This window comes from Dama dama, chromosome 7 (assembly GCF_033118175.1).
Source record: "Dama dama isolate Ldn47 chromosome 7, ASM3311817v1, whole genome shotgun sequence".
Taxonomy (NCBI): domain Eukaryota; kingdom Metazoa; phylum Chordata; class Mammalia; order Artiodactyla; family Cervidae; genus Dama; species Dama dama.
In genome coordinates, this window is record NC_083687.1 from 27,697,708 (window position 1) to 27,724,614 (window position 26,907).

Genomic DNA, 26,907 nt, shown 5'->3' on the forward strand with positions numbered 1-26,907 from the left:
TTAGCCACATAATGATAGCTTCAAAAGCCAACAATTTATTTAAAAATGTAAAGACCTCCATCTCATTAGGACTGGTTCAAATGAATTCTTTTTAACGGCTGAGTAATATTCCATGCTGTATATGTACCACAGCTTCCTTATCCATTCATCTGCTGATGGGCATCTAGGTTGCTTCCATGTCCTGGCTATTATAAACAGTGCTGCGATGAACATTGGAGTGCACGTGTCTCTTTCAGATCTGGTTTCCTCAGTGTGTACGCCCAGAAGTGGGATTGCTGGGTCATATGGCAGTTCTATTTCCAGTTTTTTAAGAAATCTCCACACTGTTTTCCATAGCGGCTGTACTAGTTTGCATTCCCACCAACAGTGTAAGAGGGTTCCCTTTTCTCCACACCCTCTCCAGCATTTATTGCTTGTAGACTTTTGGATAGCAGCCATCCTGACTGGCGTGTAATGGTACCTCATTGTGGTTTTGATTTGCATTTCTCTAATAATGAGTGAGGTTGAGCATCTTTCCATGTGTTTGTTAGCCATCTGTATGTCTTCTTTGGAGAAATGTCTGTTTAGTTCTTTGGCCCATTTTTTGATTGGGTGATTTATTTTTCTGGAATTGAGCTGCAGGAGTTGCTTGGATATTTTTGAGATTAATCCTTTGTCTGTTTCTTCATTTGCTATTATTTTCTCCCAATCTGAGGGCTGTCTTTTCACCTTACTTATGGTTTCCTTTGTAGTGCAAAAGCTTTTAAGTTTCATTAGGTCCCATTTGTTTATTTTTGCTTTTATTTCCAATATTCTGGGAGGTGGGTCGTAGAGGATCTTGCTGTGAATTATGTCGGAGAGTGTTTTGCCTATGTTCTCCTCTAGGAGTTTTATAGTTTCTGGTCTTACATTTAGATCTTTAATCCGTTTTGAGTTTATTTTTGTGTATGGTGTTAGAAAGTGTTCTAGTTTCATTCTTTTACAAGTGGTTGACCAGTTTTCCCAGCACCACTTGTTAAAGAGGTTGTCTTTTTTCCATTGTATATCCTTGCCTCCTTTGTCAAAGATAAGGTGTCCATAGGTCCATGGATTTATCTCTGGGCTTTCTATTCTGTTCCATTGATCTATATTTCTGTCTTTGTGCCAGTACCATACTGTCTTGATGACTGTGGCTTTGTAGTAGAGTCTGAAGTCAGGCAGGTTGATTCCTCCAGTTCCATTCTTCTTTCTCAAGATTGCTTTGGCTATTCGAGGTTTTTTGTATTTCCATACAAATTGTGAAATTCTTTGGTCTAGTTCTGTGAAAAATACCGTTGGTAACTTGATAGCGATTGCATTGAATCTATAGATTGCTTTGGGTAGAATAGCCATTTTGACAATATTGATTCTTCTAATCCATGAACACGGTATGTTTCTCCATCTGTTTGTGTCCTCTTTGATTTCTTTCATCAGTGTTTTATAGTTTTCTATGTATAGGTCTTTTGTTTCTTTAGGTAGATATACTCCTAAGTGGAGCCCCTTATACAGAGTGAAGTAAGCCAGAAAGATAAAGAACATTACAGCATACTAACACATATATATGGAATTTAGAAAGATGGTAACGATAACCCCATATGCAAAACAGAAAAAGAGGCACAGAAATACAGAACAGACTTTTGAACTCTGTGGGAGAATGTGAGGGTGGGATATTTCAAAAGAACAGCATGTATACTATCTATGGTGAAACAGATCACCAGCCCAGGTGGGATGCATGAGACAAGTGCTCGGACCTGGTGCACTGGGAAGACCCAGAGGAATTGGGTGGAGAGGGAGGTGGGAGGGGGGGATCGGGATGGGGAATACGTGTAAATCTATGGCTGATTCATATCAATGTATGACCAAAAAAAAATAATAATAATAAAAAAAATAATTTAAAAAAAATGTAAAGACCTATTTGATAAGGAATATTTTTCCTGCTCTTGCAGGATATGATATGATATTTTAATTTCCTTAAGATAATACATAATATTTAAAAATAATATTGAATATCTTCCTTTTTTAGGTATTGATATAATTAAGCATGGACTTCCCAGGTGGTTCTAGTGCCTGTCTGCCAATGAAATAGACATTTTGTTTTATTTTGCATTCCCTTGTCATCGTCATATTATTTTTTTTTTAAATAAATTTACTTATTTTAATTGGAGACTAGTTACTTTACAATACTGTTGTGGTTTTTGCCATACATCGACATGAATCAGCCACAGCTGTGCATTTTTTGATTATCACTATACATTTAAAAAAAAAAAACACTTTTTCTCTTTGCTTCTTCATCTCTTTTTAGCTTGTTCTTTTGTTTATAATTGTGTGTTTTCAGTTTATTCTGAAAAATGTAGGAAGTCTAATACAGGACTAGTGATGGACATTGTTTATCCAAGAAATCCTTTCTGTCTCCTTCTCCAGAGTCATTTCCTGTCTTGATTCCTTTGACACCAAGGGGTGAATGAAAGTAAAACACTCTTTTCCCTGATTTCTGGAAATGTCTTCAGATCTTATAGAAAATGAGGTCATGTTGAACCAAAGGCTAAAGTATGGCAGTATTTCAAAATCTTTTTTATTTCTTCCTCACATTGGATCATCATTTTGAATGTATATTGAGCTTTTTTTTTTTTTTTTTAATGTGAAGAAGAAAGTGTCAAGTCCCCAATGTCAAGGCAACTTCTTTGCCTACCTAGTCATGGATTCATTCTTTTTTGGTATCTTTGTCTTCAAGTCTTTATGCATGCTTTTATGTGGCTTTGTCTCAGTATTTTGTCCTTCTAACTGAAATTCATCATTTTTATTTCTCATTCAATTTCTCTCATTATGATTTCTTTAATTTTTATGATTTCTTTAATTTTTTGTTTCAACTGGCATAAACAGACCGTTCCTGCCATGTAAATTTATTAACCATACATTTCTAAAGTATTGGCATTCTCAGAGACTATTTTGAAAGCTTTTCCCACATGTGCCCAGGTCATTTGATTTCAATTTCCATATGCTGCATCTAGAGCATCATTTCCTTACTTTCATGTGATTTAATTAAGATGAACTTCATTTAGCCATGCATTTAAATAGAAATCTGTATTTTAAGAAGTTATAGTTTACTCAGTCACTGAGAACTTTGTGAAAAGAAACACTCAGTAAACTAACATGATATTTTTCTATTAGCAGTGATTCAGATTCTTTTAATTCAGTGAGAATTAATTAATTCAGTGAGAATTAATTAATTAATTCTTTTAATTCAGTGGCTATTGTGTACAACAAACACTACCAAAATAATAAGCATTGACTCTAAATTTAGCACCAATCAAGGAACTTATGAAGGCTAACCTCCAAGAAATAGAAATTTAAACAATTTGAGTCAAGATAATTTTATAAAATAATAATTGGAAGAAATAATGATTTTTTTCCAATACAGAAAGTTCACTCATTTTTCTCCTTTTCATTTTTTAAAGAAATTCTTTGCAAAAAAAGAAATTGCATAAAAGCATGATGTCAGAAATATTTTTTAAAAGTTATCATTATTACTACTGTTCGTAATGTTTTTCCTAAGTAGATTCATTCAGTTTTTTCTTTTCTAATCTTAACCAATATTCTCCTGAAAAGGGTAGCTTTCAGCTGCGGTTTGTATATATGTGTGTACTGGCACGTGTGTGTGTATTCTGTGGATTGGCCTGCATCCTGGTACATTTAACATTGCATGTGAATTTTCATCAAATGTGTATAGTCTTTCTTTTCTGTTCTCTAACACTTATTTGGATCTTTTCATTTTATTTTTCTGACCAGCTTTTGAAAAAATTTGGTAAATTTCTCTGACAAGTTTTTTACTCCAATAAGACTCTAAATGAATGCTTCCACTGAGTCTTTCACATTCCCTTTCCTTTTATCTATACACCATCTTTTGGCATGCCCTAGCATTCAATGTCTGTTATTTTCTCTTATTTTGTTTCACAAACATCATCCTTATTAAGTTGTCTCAATTATCGCTTTTCTACCCTCTAGCCTCATTCTTTTCCATCCCTTTATTTTTTCAGAATACACACTCCTTCTCTATGAACACTGCCTTCTTTTATTCTGTATAGTCTCGCCACAGTTTCCATGTGAATGTTGTGAAACAAAAGGGAAGAGACTGATGGGTACATGATTACACTCTGCATATATTTTCTGAAAACTGTCTATTGTTAGTGCATGTGCCATATATTCAAAATTCAAAGGCCATTACTATGCAGTTGCTATCTGCCCATACCTTAGGAGATGAGAGCTAAGACTGCATTCTTTCTCAGTGACGGTTCTTGGTCTATGGTCCTTTTAAGGACTATGTAAACTCAGATATCCTTCATGGTTCCAGTGTGGTTTTCAGGCTCCCTCTTCCTCTGCCTTTGATCATATCACCCAATGCCCTAAATAACAAACATTTAATGGTATTCCCTGGGTTTATTTTCTGTCATACTATAGTAATGGTTCCGATTTTTTCTTGCATTTTTATTCTGACATTATTATTAATTTAGCAAACTGCTCTTATTTTTAGATTTTGGTAGAAGAATTTTTAATTTAAGGAAACATACAACACATTTCCCAATATTGAAATGTTATGTGAATGCCATGAGAAACTATAGTCATATGATACTCCTAAAAGATTTTTTCATAATACAATGATATAAACATCCAAAGTTTAACATCCTTGATTTCCTAATGATAGCTTTCAATCGTGTTGTGTTTACAGGTTTAATGAACCTAGAAATATACCTCTTCTATATACTGAGCAGCCTTCATAAGACTACAGTTACAGATACTATTTTAGAATGACCGGTGCTTTTACTGAAGGCTTCTTTGTGTGCGTGGGTGCGTGTGTGCTTGGCCACTTCAGTTGTTTCTGACTCTTTCTGATCCTATGGCCCACATCCCTCCAGACCCCTCTGTCCATGGGGTTCTCCAGGCAAGAATACTGAAGTGGATTGCCATGCTCTCATCCAGGGGATCTTCCCAACCCAGGGATTGAACCCATGTCACTTATGTCTCCTGCATTGGCAGGTGGGTTCTTTAAGTTTAGGGCCACCTGAGAAGCTGTAGGCTTCTTTGTGCTCAGTTGCTCAGTCGGTTCCAACTCGTTGCAACCCCATGGACTGTAGCCCGCCAGTCTCCTCTGTCCATGGAATTTTCTTTATGACTTGCTAAATATGATTGCAGCCATGAAATTAAAAGACACTTACTCCTTGGAAGGAAAGTTATGACCAACCTAGATAGCATATTAAAAAGCACAGACATTACTTTGCCAACAAAGGTCCATCTGGTCAAGGCTATGGTTTTTCCATTGGTCATGTATGGATGTGAGAGTTGGACTGTGAAGAAAGCTGAGCAACAAAAAATTGATGATTTTGAACTATGATTGTGGAGAAGACTCTTGAGAGTCCCTTGGACTGCAAGGAGATCCAACCAGTCCATCCTAAAGATCAGTCTTGGTTGTTCATTGGAAGGACTGATGCTGAAGCTGAAACTCCAGTACTTTGGCCACCTCATGTGAAGAGTTGACTCATTGGAAAAGACCCTGATGCTGGGAGGGATTGGGGGCAGGAGGAGAAGGGGACAACAGAGGATGAGATGGCTGGATGGCATCACCAACTTGATGGACACGGTTTTGAGTAGACTCCGGGAGTTGGTGATGGACAGGGTGACCTGGCGTGCTGCGATTCATGGGGTCGCAAAGAGTCAGACACGACTGAGTGAGTGAACTGAAAAATGAGACTCATGTATGTGTGCTTTTTTCCACTCCACTCTGAAAAAAAGAGGTCTACTGAAAGATGAATGATTGATAGTTTGCCCTAATAGTCCTATTCTCCTTCTTCTGGTTGACTCATTATCTGTCTTTGCTACATTTGCTCCAGGAGTTGGAGGTGGGAGTGGTGGGTTGTAATACAGCATTGCCCCTGACTGTAGGATGCCTTCTGAAGCATCACCTTTCCACCTCCTAAAATGTTGGTCAATTTGACATATGGGGTAAACTATAGAAGGGTTTCAAATTTCTGCGCTCCTTTTTTGACATTGGGCCTGCATTTTGATGAAATACTTTTTTCCCTCTTTTTTTTTTTTTTTCCAGATAAGATTAAACAGGAAAAAGGCAAGTCAAAAAATTTGTTTGCATGTTCTTAGCTGTTGTTTCATTTGCTACTTGCACCTTAAAAAAAAGTTATATCATTTTCTGTTACCTAACTTTCATCCTTTCCCATTCTTTCTTTCTTTTACTTTACCATATGCTTCCCCTATAACAACTGACTTCTTTTGAATTGCTTTTCTCTTTTTTTTTTCCCAGATAAGATTTAACAGGAAAAAAGCAAATCAAAATTTTTTCACCTGTTCTTGGTTGTTGTTTCATATGCAACTTGCACCATAAGAAAAATTTCTGTCATTCTTTGTTATCTAAATTCTATCTTTTCCCATTCTTTTCTTTGTACTCCACACCAATCTTCCCCTAAGGCACCGGCTTCTTTTAATTGCTTCTCTCTTCTTTTTTTTTTTTTTTCCTCAGATAAGATTGCCCAGGAAAAAGGTAAGTCAAAAATTTTTTCATGTATGTTTAGTTGTTGTTTCATCTGTTTCTTGCACCTTGAAAAAAAAGTTGTCATTTTATGTTACCTAAGTTCCATCTTTTCCCATTCTTTCCTTTTATACTCCACACCATGCTTCTCCTATAAAAACTGGCTTCTTTTAAATTGTTTTTTACTTCCTTTATTCCCTCAATAAGATTGCACAGGAAAAAGACAAGTCAAAATTCCTTTTGCCTGTCCTTAGTTGTTGTTTCATCTGTAACTTGCTCCTTTGTCTTCAGCTATCAATGATCATCTTCCTCAACTTCCACATTCATATTATTGCATGATTTCATCTTACTCTCTTAGTTTTCCAAGTGATGTCTGCCATCTTCATGTGTTTCTCAGTTTCCCATATTCCTACCTCCTTCATTTGTCTTGTCCGAGAAATCAATGTACACACTTCCATTTGTTTAGATAAATTTTATTACTAACATATCTTATGTGTTTGGCCATTTTAAAGTTTATGATGCATAAGGTATTCTTCAAGAGAAACTCTGGTCATTTGATTTAGACTTCTGACTACTGGCATTAATACCACAGTTCTCTTCCTTTCAAGTTAAGATAGCTAGTACCTCCAAATTGATACTAAAAGTCTCAGTAATGTCAAAAGGTATTACTAACGCTTTTAAAAGGTAGTCATCAAATATAACATTCCTAAGATATTTCTTATTCAGTAAATTTTCTTCTTTTATTTCTCTTTTCACTGCTGTAGACTATTCTCTGGATAAGTGTGAGCTCTCAGTCCACGTCTGTATGTTTGTGTGTGTACATGTGCAAACAATGTTTTCATGTTTATCTGCATTCTGATTTGTTTCATGTTAAAATATATATATTTTTTCCTAGCACAATAGATTTTATGTTTCCCTCACATTATATTTACATTGATCCTTCCATTTTCTTTTTCAGAAATATTGCAGCACAATTTAGGTAAATTTTCTGACAACTTTTTTGCTCCCAAATGCCTTTTAAAAGCCCTCCTTTTTTAATGTCTTTGATTTCTATACCTTTTTATCTGTATGTTGTCTATGGGCTTGACCTTCTCCTGGGTGTCTACACTTTCTTTCCAACTGTTGTTATGGGCTCCTCCTTATTAAGTTCTGTCATTTTTTGTTTCCTACATTTCATTCTTTCTTTTTTTATTCCCTCCACTCTCCCTCAATAAATGTTGGCTTCTTTTGTCTCTGGAGGCTTCCCATAGTTTTGCTAAGAAGTAGTGAGATAAAGGGCATTTGACTAGTAACTACCTGGCTTACACCCATATGTATTTCTAGAGACACCAAATCTTTGGACCACTGTCACAAGTTTCAAATACTAGGGCCAATGTTTATGCAACTGATGTTTTCCCAAACCTTGTTAGATTACTTGTTCAGTAATTTTCAATATAGCACTTTTTGTTCTGTGAAAGATGAGTCAATTCTGATGTCATTCTTAGGTCAAATGTAAGCTTGAACCTAAGTCTTCCACTGCCACTGATCATACTACCAAGCATTCACAAGTATACAAATACTTCACATGTTTCCTGGCTTTCCCCACCCCCCTACAAACCATTGTAATTATTCTATTTTCACATTTTGATTTGCATAGTAGTCAACTCTTAAATGCAATTTTTGATGTGTTTAGAAACACTTTTGGTCTTCAGAAATGTTCTCTGATAAGATGTTCTTGATAGCTTACTGTGAACAATGTCAGATTTGTGATCTCTGAAGAAAAATATTTAGCTTCACGACCAGGGACCAGGCTTGATCACTCAAGAGCTTTTGTGTGGCAGAGTTTTATTAAAGTAAGAAAAGGGACAGAGAAAGCTTCTGACAAAGACATCAGAAGGGGGGATGGAGAGTGCCCCCCTCAATAGTGTTAGCAAGGGAGTTACATACTTTTTAATTAATTATTACAATAAATCAAAGGAATGTCTCAATTTTGTGAAAATTTTATCAGACCCACTCCCACAGGTTGCATTTTAGGATAACAGGATTAGAATTTAACAATAGAAAGATCCTACCAGACCCATTGAGAGACAAATACAGCAGTCTAAGAAGCAGATTGAACAGTGACTAGGTACAGAACTAAATACATTTTATTATTGATTCTGGAAGCAGAGATAAAGGTAAGTTATCAATCAGTCAGTCACTCAGTCATGTCACTCTTTGTGACCCCATGGACTGCAGCATGTCAGACTCCCCTTTCCATCACCTACTCCTGAAGCTTACTGAAACACATGAAACCCAACCCCAAATAACTGTTCTGCCATCTGTTGTTGTTCAGTCACTAAGTCAGTGTCTGACTGTTTTACCATCCCATGGACTGTATCCAGCCAGGCTCCTCTGTCCATGGGATTTTCCAGGCAAGAATACTGAGTGGGTTACCATTTCCTCCTCCAGGGTATCACCACAACCGAGGGGTCAGTCGAACCCATGTATCCTGCATTTGCTGGTGGGTTCTTGACTACTGAGCCACTAGGGAAGCCCAATCTGCCACCTAAATGGTGTTAAAACATTTATTTGTCTAACAATATTTTCTTCAATTTGATATTTTATATCATTGGTAAGATTTCCAACTAAACTGAAAATCAGGCCTTCTATCATTTAGAACTGTAGGGTTCAATGTATCATCCCTCAAAAGTTTGCATAAGGCAAAGATCCTCTTTTTGGGTCTTTCCCAATTACCTTGGTGTGATGATATTTTCATAAGGTATAAAATAAAAGTAAATTAGAATAGAATTTTCAGGTGAAATCTAAGCATAATTCTGTTTTGGGTATGTCTAAAATAGTTTTTTCAGATACAACTTTAGCTTTGATAAATTAAATGCTGGGAAATCACAAATCAAACCTACAGCAAATAATCCCTATTATTGTTTTTATTAGCCTTAAATGTTAGCTCTCAGTTTTTATTTCACATTGTATAAGCTCAGGTAACCCTATTGGTTTCCTTTACTATATTTAATTAATATTGCCCGAGGGACAGATTTATATGCCTTGTCTTAAAATACCAGTCAGGGGAAGCACTCGAGTGAGGTATAATATCTAGCCCACAATAAATCAGACATAAGAGATGTAACATTCTTAAAATATAGAAACTTGCTTAAATACAGCAATTTTTATGAACTTTGATCTCAATTATATCAATTTTCATATCTTTTACTTTAATTTTCATTAAGATTCCATCAGCATGCTTGAGACAAGTGCTCGGGGATGGTACACTGGGAAGACCCAGAGGGATCGGGTGGAGAGGGAGGTGGGAGGGGGGATTGGGATGGGGAATATGTGTAAATCCATGGCTGATTCACGTCAATGTATGGCAAAAACCATTACAATATTGTAAAGTAATTAGCGTCCAACTAATAAAAATAAATGGAAAGAAAAAAAAAAAAAAGATTCCATCAGCAAACCTTGATCTTCAATGAGCACCAGAAGCTTTTCCTTTTATCCACCAGACATATTATCAATTTTTGTATAAATTCACTGGTGTCCTCAGTGAGAAATTGAACCAAGGGACGAAGACTCTTTTGTCAATCTTAATCTGATTAATTGGCCTGACTGTTGCCCCCAGTAATCAACTTATCAGCTATCTCTGTAATTATTCTTCCATGTAAATAAAGTGGACTTATTCAGGGCCTTTTAATGTTGAAGACCAACAAGGGATTCCTTTGGCCTATCAAACCTCAGGTAGTATGGTATCAAATTTTGCTTTAATCCTATTAATGTCCATTTTTAAAATTCTGTTTCTTTATAACCATGGAACGATTTTTCTGTTGGGGATGAGTCCTTTTGAAATTTCCACCTATTGAGAAAGAAATTTTAGGCTATCCTTTGGCTTCTTTTTATTCCCATATTAATCAATTTAATTAAAATTGATCTAATATTTTATTAGCATTTATAAGACTACTTGACTGGGAAGCTGTGACCACAAATAAGGCTTCCCAATTTTTTTTTGTCTATTAAACTAAAGAGTTTTTAGGTTACCCATTTCATATATATATTTTTAGCCACTTTCTAGTTTGTTTTTCTCATAGGTACCAACAAAATTGCTGTTTATAATGAGACCTTTCTAAAAATTTACCAATTTAAAATTTCTCCAATTTAAAGGATCCATTGTCTGGCCATTGATGAGTAATATCTTAATAGCAACTTAAACCAATAAGACACAAAAGGTGTCCCCACAAGAGAGGGCAAAGGATGTAGTCTTCACAAGACCTAAAATGTTTACTCCCAAAAATAGTCTAAGAAAATAAAGGGCCTTCACTGTACAGGCAGATGCACTGAAAGTTAAGATGACAAAGGCCTTATGGGTTGGGGCCACTTATGACAAGTTCCCTGAGAGTTGGCATGCAGTTAGTTGCCCAGTCATATCTGACTCTTTGCAACCCCATGGACTGTAGCTGGCCAGGTCCCCCTGTCCATGGAGTTCTCCAGGCAAGAATACTGCAGTGGATAGCCATTCCCTTCTCAAGGGGATCTTCCTGACTCAAAGATCGAAGCCAGGTCTCCTACACTGAAAGGAGAATCTTTATCGAGAGTTGGCATAGCCAGACAAAAAGATTGCTCAGAATCCTAGTCTATTTGACTGGCTGCCAAATGTATACCATATATGTACCTTCTGCACAGCACAGGCCAAGCTCTCAAAACACAGAAAAATGAAATTTGGGAAGAGCAGGTGAAACATTTGCATCTCAAAGACACGAGGACAAAAATGCAAGGTCCTCTATAGAAGAGTTGTTTTTTGTTTTTTTTTCCCCCCTTTGAAGTCAGATTTCTGAAAAGATGTTCATCAAACCAGGTTTTTTAAGCAATGCTTGCAAAAACATAATTTTGGTATGTCAAAACGAGCCTCAATTTGGCCATTTTTTGGGTGAGATGTCCTTTAATTCACAACAAATATGTATTTGTAAGTGTAAATTCTGTACTTACACAATAAAACCTTCCCAGTGTGTCTCAACTGAGGATAACCCTCTAAGTGTCTTTCAACTGAGAAAAATTTCTCAGTGTCTTTTACTCTGGCATCTCTTCTTAAAACTAAATTTCTAGGAAAATCTGCTACTGCATAAATTTATCACCACTGACTAAAACTCAGGTTCATCAGTAAATAATGGAAGATTCACCCAGAATCATCTGGACCCTCTGAGGAGGCAGATAGGCACAAGGGAACTTCTGTTAGTGCCAAAGCTAGAGATCCTCATGGAGATCAGGTGAAGAAGAGAAGTCTGGTTTTGACCCCTTTGTTGGTCACCAAACCAAAATTGTTGACTGAAAAACAAATCACAAGCTAAAAGTTTTAAATTATATTTTATTTGGGGACCTTACTCAGGACTATAACCTAGGATACAGCCTCTCAGAGAGTTATGAGGAACTCTTACAGAGAGGTAAGGAAGGATTCAAATTATCTAGGAGTTTTACTGAAAAACAAAAGCAAAACTGTAGTGGAACACATCAAAATTACCTCTAATAATAATTAAAAAAACAAAAAACAAAACAGCCATCTCAAGTTAATGCCTTTTTATATATAGTAAGATACAAGAGTCGGGGCTTATTGAAATTATTCCTTTGATATGCATCCTAACTACTGGGGCCAGTATCCTGTTTTTCTCCATCCTGAATCCCCCCAGTGTACACCATCTGGTTCTGTTGTCTTCATGGTAGGCAACATTCATTGTTTACCAAAATGTCAGGAAACATTGTTTTGTCTGCAAGAAAAAATTGTCACCATTTTTCCAAGATAAAAATATTTGCTTCCTTGTTATTTTTCAGGACTTTTTCTTTGTTTTTTTCTTTTTTTCTAATTACATCCATCTTATCTATTTGCTGAGCAGTGGAAATTTTATTTTCACTTTCATTTTCTGGTTTTCTTTGAAATTTACATGAGTTTTTCCATTATATTTTTCAGAACAACTCAAGAAGGAAATTGGTAAGTTTTATTTCTCTTTTCAAAAGATTTATTTCCTAGATATATTTTTTTCCTCTTATTTCTTGACATGCACCTCTTACATAATCCTATCTTTCCTTTGCCTGCTTGTGAATTTAAGGTGACCTTATCCATTTTCTTTTTGGCATCCTGGACTTCTAATAAAACTCCCATATTAAGTCTCTTAAATTTTTCCTCTACCTTTTTATTCTATCCCTTTTCTTTTATCTTCCTAGTGATTACCATAACTTTGTTATAAGGTTGGTGAAAAAAAAAAAAAAAAGATTGGTGAGATGAAAGGGATTAGGCTAAGAAGAATGTGGTTATTTTTATTCAATAGAAAACTTCCTTTAACTTCGGTTTTTCCTCATGTGCTCTGAGATGGAGTCCCAATTTTTTTTATATATTATACTCTTTCAATTTAAGAACAGGGTTCAGACTCCAAAGTTGTGAATAAGATAGGTTCCTCCTTTGTTGACCTTTTAAGTATTTTGCATATACTAATGTCAAGTGTAATCTTGATACACTTTCCTTGGCCATAATCTCCAGTGATCTTAGGCATATAAATATTTTTTTATATAACTTTGTATTGTTGTTTCTTTCCAACCAAAATTATTACACTTCTTTCATTTTTATTTTAACCACTTAGTTGATTCAACAAATTTCTCTTCCTTCAGGGCCTTGAGCATTTTTCAGTCACTCAGATAAACTTCATTGATAATATATCTCTAAATTCTATGGCTAATTTCTAAGGTTATTCTATTTTATTTTAGTATCTTACTATAAGAATATTAAATCCTCATGTCCTTTCATATCAGATTATATTCTTCATATTATAGTGGAGTTTCCAGATGACATGAACTTTAGACATTTCTTTTATTGCTTTTGAAATGGACATTACTTAGCAAGTTTCAGACACAAATATTGACAGATATATGGCATTGCTGGCATCTTCTTTATGATGTTAAGAAAATCTGTTTATATATACATACATTATTGTGTATTTTCTTTCAGAGAAGAAGAAGGCTCAATTCAAGTCTGGTGAGTAATGATCATCTCTCAGAAACCTTCACTGTTCTGATTTTCTTAGATTCTGCCCCTAGGCCAGTGGGATAGAATGCAGAAATACAACAAAAATGTCTAGTGTAAGCACAGCAGCATTGGAAGCATTATATTTATTAATATCAATGCTTTCAATAAATTCTCTCTGAAATGCAAGCCATTAATTATTCAGCCTGTAATTCTTCCTCTCCCCTTTCATTCATCTCTTCCTTCCTTCCTTCCTTCTATTCTCCTTCCTTCATGCTTCTATCCCTGCCACCTTTGCTTTTTCCTATATTTCTATCTATCCTCCTCCTGATCATTTTTATCACCATATTTGAATATTGGAATATGAGGATATAGGATAGAAAGAGGACGTTTAAAGGATTCAGTAGAAGAAATAGAGCAAAGACAAATATTTCTTATATTTGTTTTTAATATAACAAAAAAGACAATGAAAGAGTAAAAGGATAAAAGTAAAGCTTTTTCTATTTTGTTCTTTTGCAGTATGGCAAGAAACACCATTGTATGCTGGTGAGCAACACAGACTCTGATGAAGAAAATCCTATTATCATAGATTTTATAGAACATCTAGTGTGTGCAAAACATTTGCTGAAAATTAAGGAAACACTAAGCATTTATTTCATGAATTCAATAGATAAAACATTATTCTAACAGATAATAGTGTGTTTGGAGCTTTACATTTTAGTAGTTTAATTATTTTTGATTGAAGATAACATTGTGTTTTGAGTGTAGATAGAATCATTTTCATCTGCTAAAATCTGAGGAATCTAAAGTGAGCAATAAGTTATTTGGCCAGACCCATCATATCCTATATTTCCTTTCAAACATCCTAAATAGATTACAAATATTTATCCTATATGAATTTTGGATGAGGAGAGCATAGGGACAGGGCAGGTCTTCAAGACATATATAGTTTAGCATCTTGTAAAAAGAGGTTCAAGTATACTTTTTTTTTCTTTGTTGTTTGCTGTTAGTCTTGAATTAGGGAATTTATTACTATGGTGCTCTGGACAGATAGGCAGCTCTACCTGTCAGATGGTGGATTCTCATGTTCATTTGTTCCTTGCAGATTGGAGAAAAGAAGAGTTCCAGACTGGTGAGTCTATCATGGTCCAAGACAGACTCTATTCCTTGTAGGTAGTCCCAGGGAAGGTGCAGAGAGGTGAATTGGATCTCCCCAGGGTCAGAGAAGCTCTCACAGCAGGGAGACTCTGGCCGAAGCCTACTGAGACCATTCCCAGAAACCTGATGATCTCTTGTCTTTGCAGTAAATCTGACTCTGGATGCAGCCACTGCCCATCCTGCCCTCTTCCTGTCTGAAGAGGGGAGAAGAGTTACCTGGCAAGAACCATGTCAGGAGCTTCCCAGATGCTCACAGAGATTTGTCTCCCTTCCCTGTGTGCTTGGTCAGCTGCATGTCAGCTCAGGGAGATACTTCTGGGAGGTGGAGGTTCAGAATGCACATTCCTGGGACCTGGGAGTTTGTAGGGATAATGTAGCAAGGAATGGGAGGGTCAAAATGTCACCACAGAATGGTTTCTGGGCCATTAGGCTCTATGACGGGGAGTACTGGGGCCTCACATCTCCAGAAACATATCTTACTCTAAAAGAAAAACCCTGTAGGGTGGGAGTATTCCTGGATTATGAGGCTGGAGATGTATCTTTCTATAACATGGTAGATGGATCTCACATCTTCACGTTTTCCAAACAAACATTTTATAGTGTCCTAAGACCACTTTTTAGACTTCAGTCCTCTGACTCAGGCTCCTTGACTATTGTCCAAGTGGAGTAGAACAATTGTAATTCATGTGCCTACCTTTCCCTGACAATTACAATTCTCCCCACTAGACACAAACTGATTTTTTTCCCCTCCCTTACTGGTTTATTCTCAAGATAAAGCTCTGATACACAGACTAGTGGTTGCCCCTCATATCAATTCTTATTATTATGCCTATGACAGCCTAGTATAAAGGTTAGATTTCCTAACATTCCCTGCCAAATGTGACTAAATTATGACCAGTGCATTATAAGATGAATTATTATCTATGATCTTTGGGAGGTGTCCTTAAAGGAAAATTGGGTGATGTTCTTATTTTCTTTAATTTTTCTGATGCCTGGAATGTGGCATAATGGATGGATTTCTAAGAACATCTCAGATCATGTAATATTATCATGTGATAATATTACATGGAGAAGATGGAATCACCTTGAAGTTTTGACAACTTTATGAAACTACTCTATGCCCTATTATTTATTACCTGTAAGAAATAAAATTTTACATCTTTAAGTCATTTGTATGCTGGATTTTTGTTATCTGTGATTCAATTCAATACTAACTCAGTATTGAAGCACCCTCCTATTAAGAATGGTAGTAGATGACACCTACAATTGAATATTCAGATGAAACTAGAGTTTGGATGATAGTTGGACAAGCTAGACATGAAGCCTAGAGAAACTAGATACACTGAGGAGGGTGGTGAAGATGAGGCAGATATTGGGCTCAATTCCAGCAACAGGAAGAAGAAGGAGCCCATCAAGTTAGGGAGATCTCAAATAACATAATAGCGGGGACAGGTAGACGGGTATTCACTTCAAAAAGGGCCCTTCATGAGGACAAAGCAGAAAAAACTAGACAGAGTCTGTTGGCCATGCTAGCAAACAGAAACAAAAACAGGTAGATAGTTGGTATAGGAAGGACAGAATGTATCCTCAACAAGTGGAGATCCAATGTTGAAATTGAGTCTAGCACTAGCTGTCTACTTGAGGCTGGCATTAGTAATACCAAACCAGGAACAATAGGCAAATCTATACACAAGAGGATAAGGCAAAATCTCAGCATGAACTATATAGACCCAAATTCCTCAAACTTAAATATAAACAACGTGACTAGTTTTCGAGACATCCAAATAATGGCTATAATAAACTAAAATAAATGCTCATGAATTGATGTTGCTGTCATTGTTCAGTCACTCAATCATGTCTGGCTCTTTGCAATCCCATGGACTGCAACACACCAGGCTTCCCTGTCCTTCACCATCTCCCAGTTTGCTCAAACTCATGTCTTTAGCCATCCAATCATCTCATCCTCTGTTGTCCCTTTCTCCTCCTGCCCTCAATCTTTCCCAGCTTCAGGGTCTTTTCAAATGAGTCGGATCTTCACATCAGGTGGCCAAATTATTGGAGCTCCAGCTTCAGCATCAGTCCTTCCAATGAATATTCAGGCTTGATTTCATTTAGGATGGATTGGCTTGATCTTCTTGTTGTCCAAGGGACTCTCAAGAGTCTTATCCAGCATCACAATTTGAAGGCATCAATTCTTCAGTGCTCAGCCTTTTTTATTGTCCAGCTTTCATATCCATATGTGACTACTGGAAAAACCATATCTTTGACAATATGTATCTCTGTCAGCAAAGTAATGCCTCTGCTTTAAATTGGTCATAGCTTTTCTTCCAAAGAGTAAGCATCTTTTAATTTCATGGCTGCAGTCACCGTCTGCTTTGATTTTGGAGCCCAAAAATAAAGTCTGTCACTGTTTTTGTTGTTTCCCCACTTATCTGCCATGAGGTGGTGGGATCAGATGCCATGATCTTCATTTCTTTAATGTTGAGTTTTAAGCCAGCACTTTCACTCCCTTCTTTCACCTTCATCAAGAGGTTTTTTAGTTCTTCTTCACTTTCTGCCATAAGGGTGGTATCATCTGCATATCTGAGGTTATTGATATTTCTCCCGGCCATCTTGATTCCAGCTTGTGCTTCATCCAGCCCAGCATTTTGTAGGATGTACTCTTCATAGAAGTTATATAAGCAGAGTGACAATATACAGCCTTGACATACTACTTTCCCAATTTAGAACTAGTCAGTTCTTGCATGTCTGGTTCTAACTGTTGCTTCTTAATCTGCATGCAGATTTCTCAGGAGGTAGGTCAGGTGGTCTGGTATTCCCATCTCTTTAAGAATTTTCCAGTTTGTGGTGATCCACATAGTCAAAGGCTTTGGCATAGTGAGTAAAGCAGAAATAGATGTTTTTCTGGAACTCTCTTACTTTTTCAATAATCCAATGGATGTTGGCAATTTGATCTCTGGTTCCTCTGCCATTTATAAACCAGCTTGAACATCTGGAAGTTCTCAGTTTACATCCTATTGAAACCTAGCTTGAAGGATTTTGAGCATTACTTTGCTAGCATGTGAGATGACTGCAATTGTGCGGTAGTTTGAACATCCTTTGGCATGCCCTTCTTTGTCATTGAAATGAAAATTGACCTTTTCCAGCCCTGTGGCCACTACTGAATTTTCCAATTTTGCTGGCAGATTGAGTACAGCACTTTCACAGCATCATTTTTTAGGATTTGAAATAGCTCAACTGGAATTCCATCGCCTCCGCTAGCTTTGTTCATAGTGATGCTTCCTAAGGCTCACTTGACTTTGGACTCACCTGGCTCTAGGTGAGTGATCACACCATCCTGGTTATCTGGGTCATTAAGATCTTTTTTTGTGGGAGGGAATTAAGATGGTGGAGGAATAGGACGGGGAGACCACTTTCTCCTCTACAAATTCATCGAAAGAACATTTGAACGCTGAGCAAACTCCGCAAAACAACTTCTGATCGCTAGCAGAGGACATCAGGCACCCAGGAAAGCAGCCCATTGTCTTTGAAAGGAGGTAGGACAAAATATAAAAGCTAAAAAGAGAGAAAATAGAGTTAGGGATGGAGACCCGTCCCAGGAAGGGAGTCTTAATAGAAGAAGTTTCCAAACACCAGCAAAACCTCTCACTGGCGGGTCTGGGGGAAGTTTTTGAATCTCGGAGGGCAACCTAACTGGGAGGCAAAATAAACAAAACCCACAGATTACATGCCTAAAAGCAATTCCCAGCAGAAAAGTACCCCAGACGCTCACATCCGCCACCAGCAAGTGGGGGTAGAAGGGAGAGAAGCGGGCAGCAGTGCTTAGGTAAGGACCGGGCCTGAATGCCCTGAGGGCAATCGGAGGGAGCTAACGTGAGATAGCAACTTAAACTGTGGGATAGCAAGAGAGAAAGAATTAAGTTGGGAAAAGCCCTAAACTTAGGCACTACCCGCCGGTTCCCAGAATGAAGGACTGAGCAAATACCAGAGAAGAGCTACCCTGCGGCGGACCGGCCCACCACCCGCCAGAGGCAGGAGGCAGCTGGGAGGGGAAAGGGGCAAACTCGGCCCCAGAGAGATGGCATCCCCTACCAAACTGCAAACAAGATTCCAGCTTCTAACCAAATACTTCCTGAGATTCTGGATGGTCGACATCCGCCGGGAGGGTCGCAGCTAGAGTCCAGCTCCCCAGAACTGACTCAAGGCGCACTCAACTGGTGCGCATATGGAAACTGAGGCTGGGACCGCGGAGGGGATAAGGTACCCCACACCCGGGGAGAGTGCGCTCCTCAAGCTCCTGGCTGCTTGAGCTCCTCCGGCCAGGGAAGGCACAAAAAGCAGGTCCAACTGAGTCTGTGCTTTTGTGGAATAACCGGAAGCCTGAATCTGAGCGGCTTAGGCCTGGGAAGTCCACGCAAGGCAGGGCCCGCTCCCTGGAGAGCAACCTGGATCCTGAGAAGTATAAACGGGGAAAGCACACACACCCGCCCGAGCGGGGGCAAACCCAGTGTGGCGGGAAAACCGCCAGTGCTCCCCACACAGGCCGGTGACATTTGTCTGCAGTGCGCCCCCTCCCCACAGCATGACTGAACAACCAAACCTGAACAAGAGACCACCTCCGCCCGCCTGTGTGAGGGCAGAAATTAGACACTGAAGAGACCTGCAAACAGAAGGCAAAGAAACAAAGGGAACCGCTTTAGAAGTGACAGGTGCAACAGATTAAAATCCCTGTAGTTAACACCGACTACACTGGAAGGGGCCTATAGAAAGTGAGAAGTGTAAGCTCGAGCAAGGAGCTATCTGAAACTGAACCAAACCCACACTGCCCGCAACAGCTCCAGAGAAATTCCTAGATATATTTTTACTACTATCTTTTTATTTTTAATTAAAAAAATATTTTTCTCTTTCTTTTTTTTGCTTTTTCTTTTTTTTTTAAGTCCTCTATTACTCCTCTATTACTCCTTAATTTTCATTTTTATAACCTGGCAAAAAAAAAAAAAGGACCCAATTTTTAAAGTGAACTCCATATATATATTTCTTAAATTTTTTTGTGTTTTTGTGTTTTTTTTTTTTTACTATTGTTTACTATAGTATATAGTATATACTATACTATATAGTATTATATAGTATAAATACTATTACTATTTAAGAGTCTAAATTCTACCCTAGATTTTTAATCTTTGTTTTTCAGTATTTGATATCAATTTTGGACATTTAAGAATCCAACCTAAAGTACCCATTTTTACTCAGGAGTGTGATTACTGGTTTGATCACTCTCTCCCCCTTTTGATTCTCCTTTTTCTCCCCCAGATCACCTCTATTTCCTCCCTCCCCCTTCTCTTCTCAATCCAATTTTGTGAATCTCTGTGGGTATTCTGGGCTGCGGAGAACACTTAGGGAACGGAGTACAACCTAGATCTGTCTCTCCTTTCTTGAATCCCCCTTTTCCTCCTCCTACTCACCTCTATCTCCTTCCTCCCTCTCCTCTTCTTCATGTAACTCTGTGAACGTCTCTGGGTGTTCCTCACTGTGGAGAATCTTTTCACCATTAACCTAGAAGTTTTATTATCAGTGCTGTATGGAGGGAGAAGTCTTGAGGCTACTGAAAGAATAAGACTGAAATCCAGAAGCAAGACCCCTTGCTTAAGGGGTTTAAGCCCAAAACCTGAGAACACCAGAGAACTCCTGACTACAGGGAACATTAATTAACAAGAGATCATCCAAAAGCCTCCATACCTACACTGAAACCAACCACCACCCAAGAGCCAATAAGTTCCAGAGCAAGACATACCACGCAAATTTGCCAGCAATGCAGGAACATAGCCCTGAGCGTCAAGATACAGGCTGCCCAAAGTCACACCAAACCCATAGACCTATCTCAAAACTCACTACTGGACACTCCATTGCACTCCAGAGAGAAGAAATCCAGCTCCACCCACCAGAACACTGACACAAGCTTCTCTAACCAGCAAACCTTGACAAGCCAAACACCCAGCCCCACTCACTGGGAGAAACCTCTACAATAAAAAGGAACCACACACTACCAGAATACAAAAAGACCACCCCAAACCCAGCAATCTAAATAAGATGAAAAGGCAAAGAAATACCCAGCAGGTAAAGGAACATGAAAAATGCCCACCAAACCAAACAAAAAAGGAGGAGATAGGGAATCTACCTGAAAAAGAATTTAGAATAATAATAATAAAAATGATCCAAAATCTTGAAAACAAAATGGAGTTACAGATAAATAACCTGGAGACAAGGATTGAGAAGATGCAAGAAATGTTTAACAAAGACATAGAAGAAATAAAAAAGAGTCAGTTAAAAATGAATAATGCAATAAATGAGATCAAAAACACTCTGGAGGGAACCAACAGTAGAATAAAGGAGGCAGAAGATAGGATAAGTGAGGTAGAAGATAAAATGGTGGAAATAAATGAAGCAGAGAGGAAAAAAGAAAAAAGAATCAAAAGAAATGAGGACAACCTCAGGGACCTCTGGGACAATGTGAAAGGCCCCAACATTCGAATCATAGGAGTCCCAGAAGAAGAAGAGAAAAAGAAAGGCCATAAGAAGATTCTCGAGGAGATAATAGCTGAAAACTTCCCCAAAATGGGGAAGGAAATAGCCACACAAGTCCATGAAACCCAGAGAGTCCCAAACAGGATTATCCCAAGGTGAAACACCCCAAGACACATATTAGTCAAATTAACAAAGATCAAACACAAAGAACAAATATTAAAAGCAGCAAGGGAGAAACAATAAATAACAGACAAGGGGATTCCCATAAGGATAACAGCTGATCTATCAATAGAGACTGTTCAGAGAGAAGGGAATGGCAGGACATACTTAAAGTTATGAAAGAGAATAACCTACAACCCAGATTACTGTACCCAGCAAGGATTTCATTCAGATATGAAGGAGAATTTAAAAGTTTTACAGACAAGCAAAAGCTGAGAGAATTCAGCACCACCAAACCAGCTCTTCAACAAATGCTAAAGCATCTTCATTATCAGTGCTGTATGGAGGGAACAGGAAACACAGAACAGGAAACACAGAAATGTTGTATGAACGTGAACCCAAAACAACAAAGCAAATGGCAACAGGACCATTCTTATCAATAATTACCTTCAATGTAAATGGGTTGAATGCCCCAACCAAAAGACAAAGACTGGCTAAATGGATACAAAAGTAAGACCCCTATATATGCTGTCTACAAGAGACCCACCTCAAAGCAAGGGACACATCCAGACTAAAAGTGAAGGGCTGGAAAAAAATATTCCACACAAATGGAGACCAAAAGAAAGCAGGAGTCACAATACTTATATCAGATAAAATAGACTTCAAAATAAAGGTTGTGAAAAGAGACAAAGAAGGACACTACATAATGATCAAAGGATCAACCCAAGAAGAAGATATAACAATTATAAATATATATGCACCCAACATAGGAGCACCGCAATATGTAAGGCAAATGCTAACAAGAATGAAGGGGGAAATTAACAATAACACAATAATAGTGGGAGACGTTAATACCCAACTCACACCTATGGACAGATCAACTAAACAGAAAATTAACAAGGAAACACAAACTTTAAATGACGCAATGGTCCAGCAGGACCTAATTGATACCTATAGGTCATTTCACCCCAAAACAATCAATTTCACCTTTTTCTCAAGTGCACATGGAATCTTATCCAGAATATATCACATCCTGGGCCATAAATCTAGCCTTGGTAAATTCAAAAAAATTGAAATCATTCCAGTCATCTTTTCTGACCACAATGCAGTAAGATTAGATCTCAGTTACAGAAAAAAAAAAAAAAAACTATTAAAAATTCCAACATATGGAGGCTAAATAACACGCTTCTGAATAACCACCAGATCATAGAAGAAATAAAAAAAGAAATCAAACTATGCATAGAAACGAATGAAAATGAAAACACAACAACCCAAAACCTATGGGACACTGTAAAAGCAGTGCTAAGGGGAAGGTCCATAGCAATACAGGCTTACCTCAAGAAACAAGAAAAAAGTCAAACAAATAACCTAACTCTACACCTAAAACAACTAGAGAAGGAAGAAATGAAGAACCCCAGGGTTAGTAGAAGGAAAGAAATCTTAAAAATTAGGGCATATAGGGTTATCATTACCATCTTTCTAAATTCCATATATATGTGTTAGTATGCTGTAATGTTCTTTATCTTTCTGGCTTACTTCACTCTGTATAAGGGGCTCCAGCTTGTGGGAGAATGTGAGGGTGGGATATTTCAAAAGAACAGCATGTATACTATCTATGGTGAAACAGATCACCAGCCCAGGTGGGATGCATGAGACAAGTGCTCTGGCCTGGTGCACTAGGAAGACCCAGAGGAATCGGGTGGAGAGGGAGGTGGGAGCGGGGATTGGGATGGGGAATACGTGTAAATCCATGGCTGATTCATATCAATGTATGACAAAACCCACTGAAATGTTGTGAAGTGATTGGCCTCCAACTAATAAAAAAAAAAAAAAAAAAAAAAAAAAAAAAAAAAAAAGAAATGCAGTGACTATACATTGGCCCTCTATATTTTGACACTGACAAATCCAATTATTAATAATTGTTTTCATTTGATTCCCTAGGATTTTCTACATAAGCAACCATACTGTTTATGAATAAAGACAACTTTTACAAAAAAAAAAAAAAATTAGGGCAGAAATAAATGCAAAAGAAACAAAAGAGACCATAGCAAAAATCAACAAAGCTAAAAGTTGGTTTTTTGAAAAGGTAAATAAAATTGACAAGGCGTTAGCCAGACTCATCAAGAAACAAAGGGAGAAGAACCAAATCAAGAAAATTAGAAATGAAAATGGAGAGATCACAACAGACGACTCTGAAATACAAAGGATCATAAGAGACTACTACCAGCAGCTCTATGCCAATAAAAGGACAAATTGGAAGAAATGGACAAATTCTTAGAAAAGTATAACTTTCCATAACTGAACCAGGAAGAAATAGAAGATCTTAACAGACCCATCACAAGAACAGAGATCGAAACTGTAATCAGAAATCTTCCAGCAAACAAAAGCCCAGGACCAGATGGCTTCACAGCTGAATTCTACCAAAAATTTAGAGAAGAGCTAACACCTATCTTACTCAAACTCTTCCAGAAAATTGCAGAAGAAGGCAAACTTCCAAACTCATTCTATGAGGCCACCATCACCCTAATTCCAAAACCAGGCAAGGATGCTACAAAAAATGAAAACTACAGGCCAATATCACTGATGAACATAGATGCAAAAATCCTTAACAAAATTCTAGCAAACAGAATCCAACAACATATTAGAAAGATCATACATCATGACCAAATGGGCTTTATCCCAGGAATGCAAGGATTCTTTAATATCCACAAATCAATCAATGTAATAGACCACATTAACACATTGAAAGATAAAAACCATATGATCATCTCAATAGGTGCAGAAAAAGCCTTTGACAAAATTCAACATCCATTTATGATAAAAACTCTCCAGAAAGCAGGCATAGAAGGAACATATCTCAACATAATAAAAGCTATATATGACAAACCCACAGCAAACATTATCCTCAATGGTGAAAAATTGAAAGTATTTCCCTTAAAGTCAAGAACAAGACAGGGTGTCCACTATCACCACTACTATTCAACATAGTTTTGGAAGTTTTGGCCACAGCAATCAGAGCAGAAAAATAAATAAAAGGAATCCAGATAGGAAAAGAAGAAATAAAGCTCTCACTGTTTGCAGACGACATGATCCTCTACATAGAAAACCGTAAAGACTCTACCAGAAAATTACTACAGTTAATCAATGAATACAGTAATGCTGCAGGATATAAAATTAACACAGAGAAATCCCTTGCATTTCTATACGCTAACAATGAGAAAAAGAAAGAGAAATGAAGGAAACAATACCATTCACCATTGCAACAAAAAGAATAAAATACTTAGGAGTATATCGACCTAAAAAAATGAAAGACCTATACATAGAAAACTATAAAACACTGATGAAAGAAATCACAGAGGACACAAATAGATGGAGAAATATACCGTGTTCATGGATTGGAAGAATCAATATTGTCAAAATGGCTATACTACCCAAAGGAATTTATAGATTCAATGCAATCCCTATCAAGCTCCCAACGGTATTTTTCAGAGAACTAGAACAAATAATTTCACAATTTGTATGGAAATACAAGAAACCTCGAATAGCCAAAGCAATCTTGAGAAAGAAGAATGGAACTGGAGGAATCAACCTGCCTGACTTCAGACTCTACTACAAAGCCACAGTCATCAAGACAGTATGGTACTGGCACAAAGACAGAAATATAGATCAATGGAACAGAATTGAAAGCCCAGAGATAAATCCACGTACCTACGGAAACCTTATCTTCGACAAAGGAGGCAAGGATATACAATGGAAAAAAGACAACCTCTTTAACAAGTGGTGCTGGGAAAACTGGTCAACCACTTGTAAAAGAATGAAACTAGAACAACTTCTAACACCATTCACAAAAATAAACTCAAAATGGATTAAAGATCTAAATGTAAGACCAGAAACTATAAAACTCCTAGAGGAGAACATAGCCAAACACTCCCGACATAAATCACAGCAGGATCCTCTATGACCCACCTCCCAGAATATTAGAAATAAAAGCAAAACTAAACAAATGGGACCTAATGAAACTTAAAAGCTTTTGCACTACAAAGGAAACTATAAGCAAGGTGAAAAGACAGCCCTCAGAATGGGAGAAAATAATAGCAAACGAAGCAACAGACAAAGGATTAATCTCAAAAATATACAAGCAACTCCTGCAGCTCAATTCCAGAAAAATAAATGACCCAATCAAAAAATGGTCCAAAGAACTAAACAGACATTTCTCCAAAGAAGACATACAGATGGCTAACAAACACATGGAAAGATGCTCAACATCACTCATTATCAGAGAAATGCAAATCAAAACCACAATGAGGTACCATTACACACCAGTCAGGGTCACTGCTATCCAAAAGTCTACAAGCAATAAATGCTGGAGAGGGTGTGGAGAAAAGGGAACCCTCTTGCACTGTTGGTGGGAATGCAAACTAGTACAGCCACTATGGAGAACAGTGTGGAGGTTCCTTACAAAACTGGAAATAGAACTGCCATATGACCCAGCAATACCACTGCTGGGCATACACACCGAGGAAACTAGATCTGAAAGAGACACATGCACCCCAATGCTCATAGCAGCACTGTTTATAATAGTTAAGACATGGAAGCAACCTAGATGCCCATCAGCAGACGAACGGGTAAGGAAGCCATGGTACATATACACAATGGAATATTGCTCAGCCGTTAAAAAGAATTCATTTGAATCCGTTCTAATGAGATGGATGAAACTGGAGCCCATTATACAGAGTGAAGTAAGCCAGGAAGATAAATTCCAATACCGTATACTAACTCATATATATGGAATTTTAAATGATGGTAATGATAACCCAATATGCAAAACAGAAAAAGAGACACAGATGTACAGAACAGACTTTGGGACTCTGTGGGAGAAGGTGAGGGTGGGATATTCTGAGAGAATAACACTGAAACAAGTATACTATCAAGGGTGAAACAGACCACCAGCCCAGGTTGGATGCATGAGACAAGTGCTCAGGGCTGGTGCACTGGGAAGACCCAGAGGGATCGGGTAGAGAGGGAGGTGGGAGGGGGGATTGGGATGGGGAACATATGTAAATCCATGGCTGATTCATGTCAATGTATGGCAAAACCCACTACAATATTGTAAAGTAATTAGCCTCCAACTAATAAAAATAAATGGAAAAAAAAAAGTAAAAAAAAAATTTTAAAAAAAGTTCTTTTGTTGTATAGTTTTTCTGTGTATTTGTGCCACCTCATCTTAATATCTTCTGCTTCTGTTAGATCCATACAGCTTCTGTCCTTTATTGTGCCTATCTTTGCATAAAATGTTCCCTTGGTATCTCTAATTTTCTTGAAGAGATCTCTTCTTTCCCATTCTATTGTTTTCCTCCATTTCTTGGTATTGTCCATTTAAAAAGGTTTTCTTATCATTCCTTGCTATTGTTTGGAACTTTTCATTCAGATAGATATATCTATCCTTTCCTCCTTTTCCTTTCACTTCTCTTCTTTTATCAGCTATTTGTAAGTCCTCCTCAGACAACCACTTCATCTTTTTGCATTTCTTTTTCTTGGGGATGGTTTTGATCAGTGCCTCCTG

The 26,907-nt window shown here is 37.5% G+C and overlaps 1 protein-coding gene across 1 annotated transcript; it reads left to right on the plus strand.

Annotated features, from left to right (window-relative positions):
• Positions 1-5,967: 5,967 nt before the first annotated feature.
• On the plus strand, positions 5,968-15,696 carry LOC133059249 (butyrophilin subfamily 2 member A2-like). Its single transcript, XM_061146249.1, has 7 exons — positions 5,968-6,112; positions 6,521-6,541; positions 12,459-12,479; positions 13,491-13,517; positions 14,025-14,051; positions 14,611-14,637; positions 14,810-15,696. Exons 1-7 carry the CDS (start codon positions 5,968-5,970, stop codon positions 15,331-15,333), a joined length of 792 nt encoding a protein of 263 aa, XP_061002232.1. The 3' UTR covers positions 15,334-15,696.
• The last annotated feature ends 11,211 nt before the right edge of the window (positions 15,697-26,907 follow it).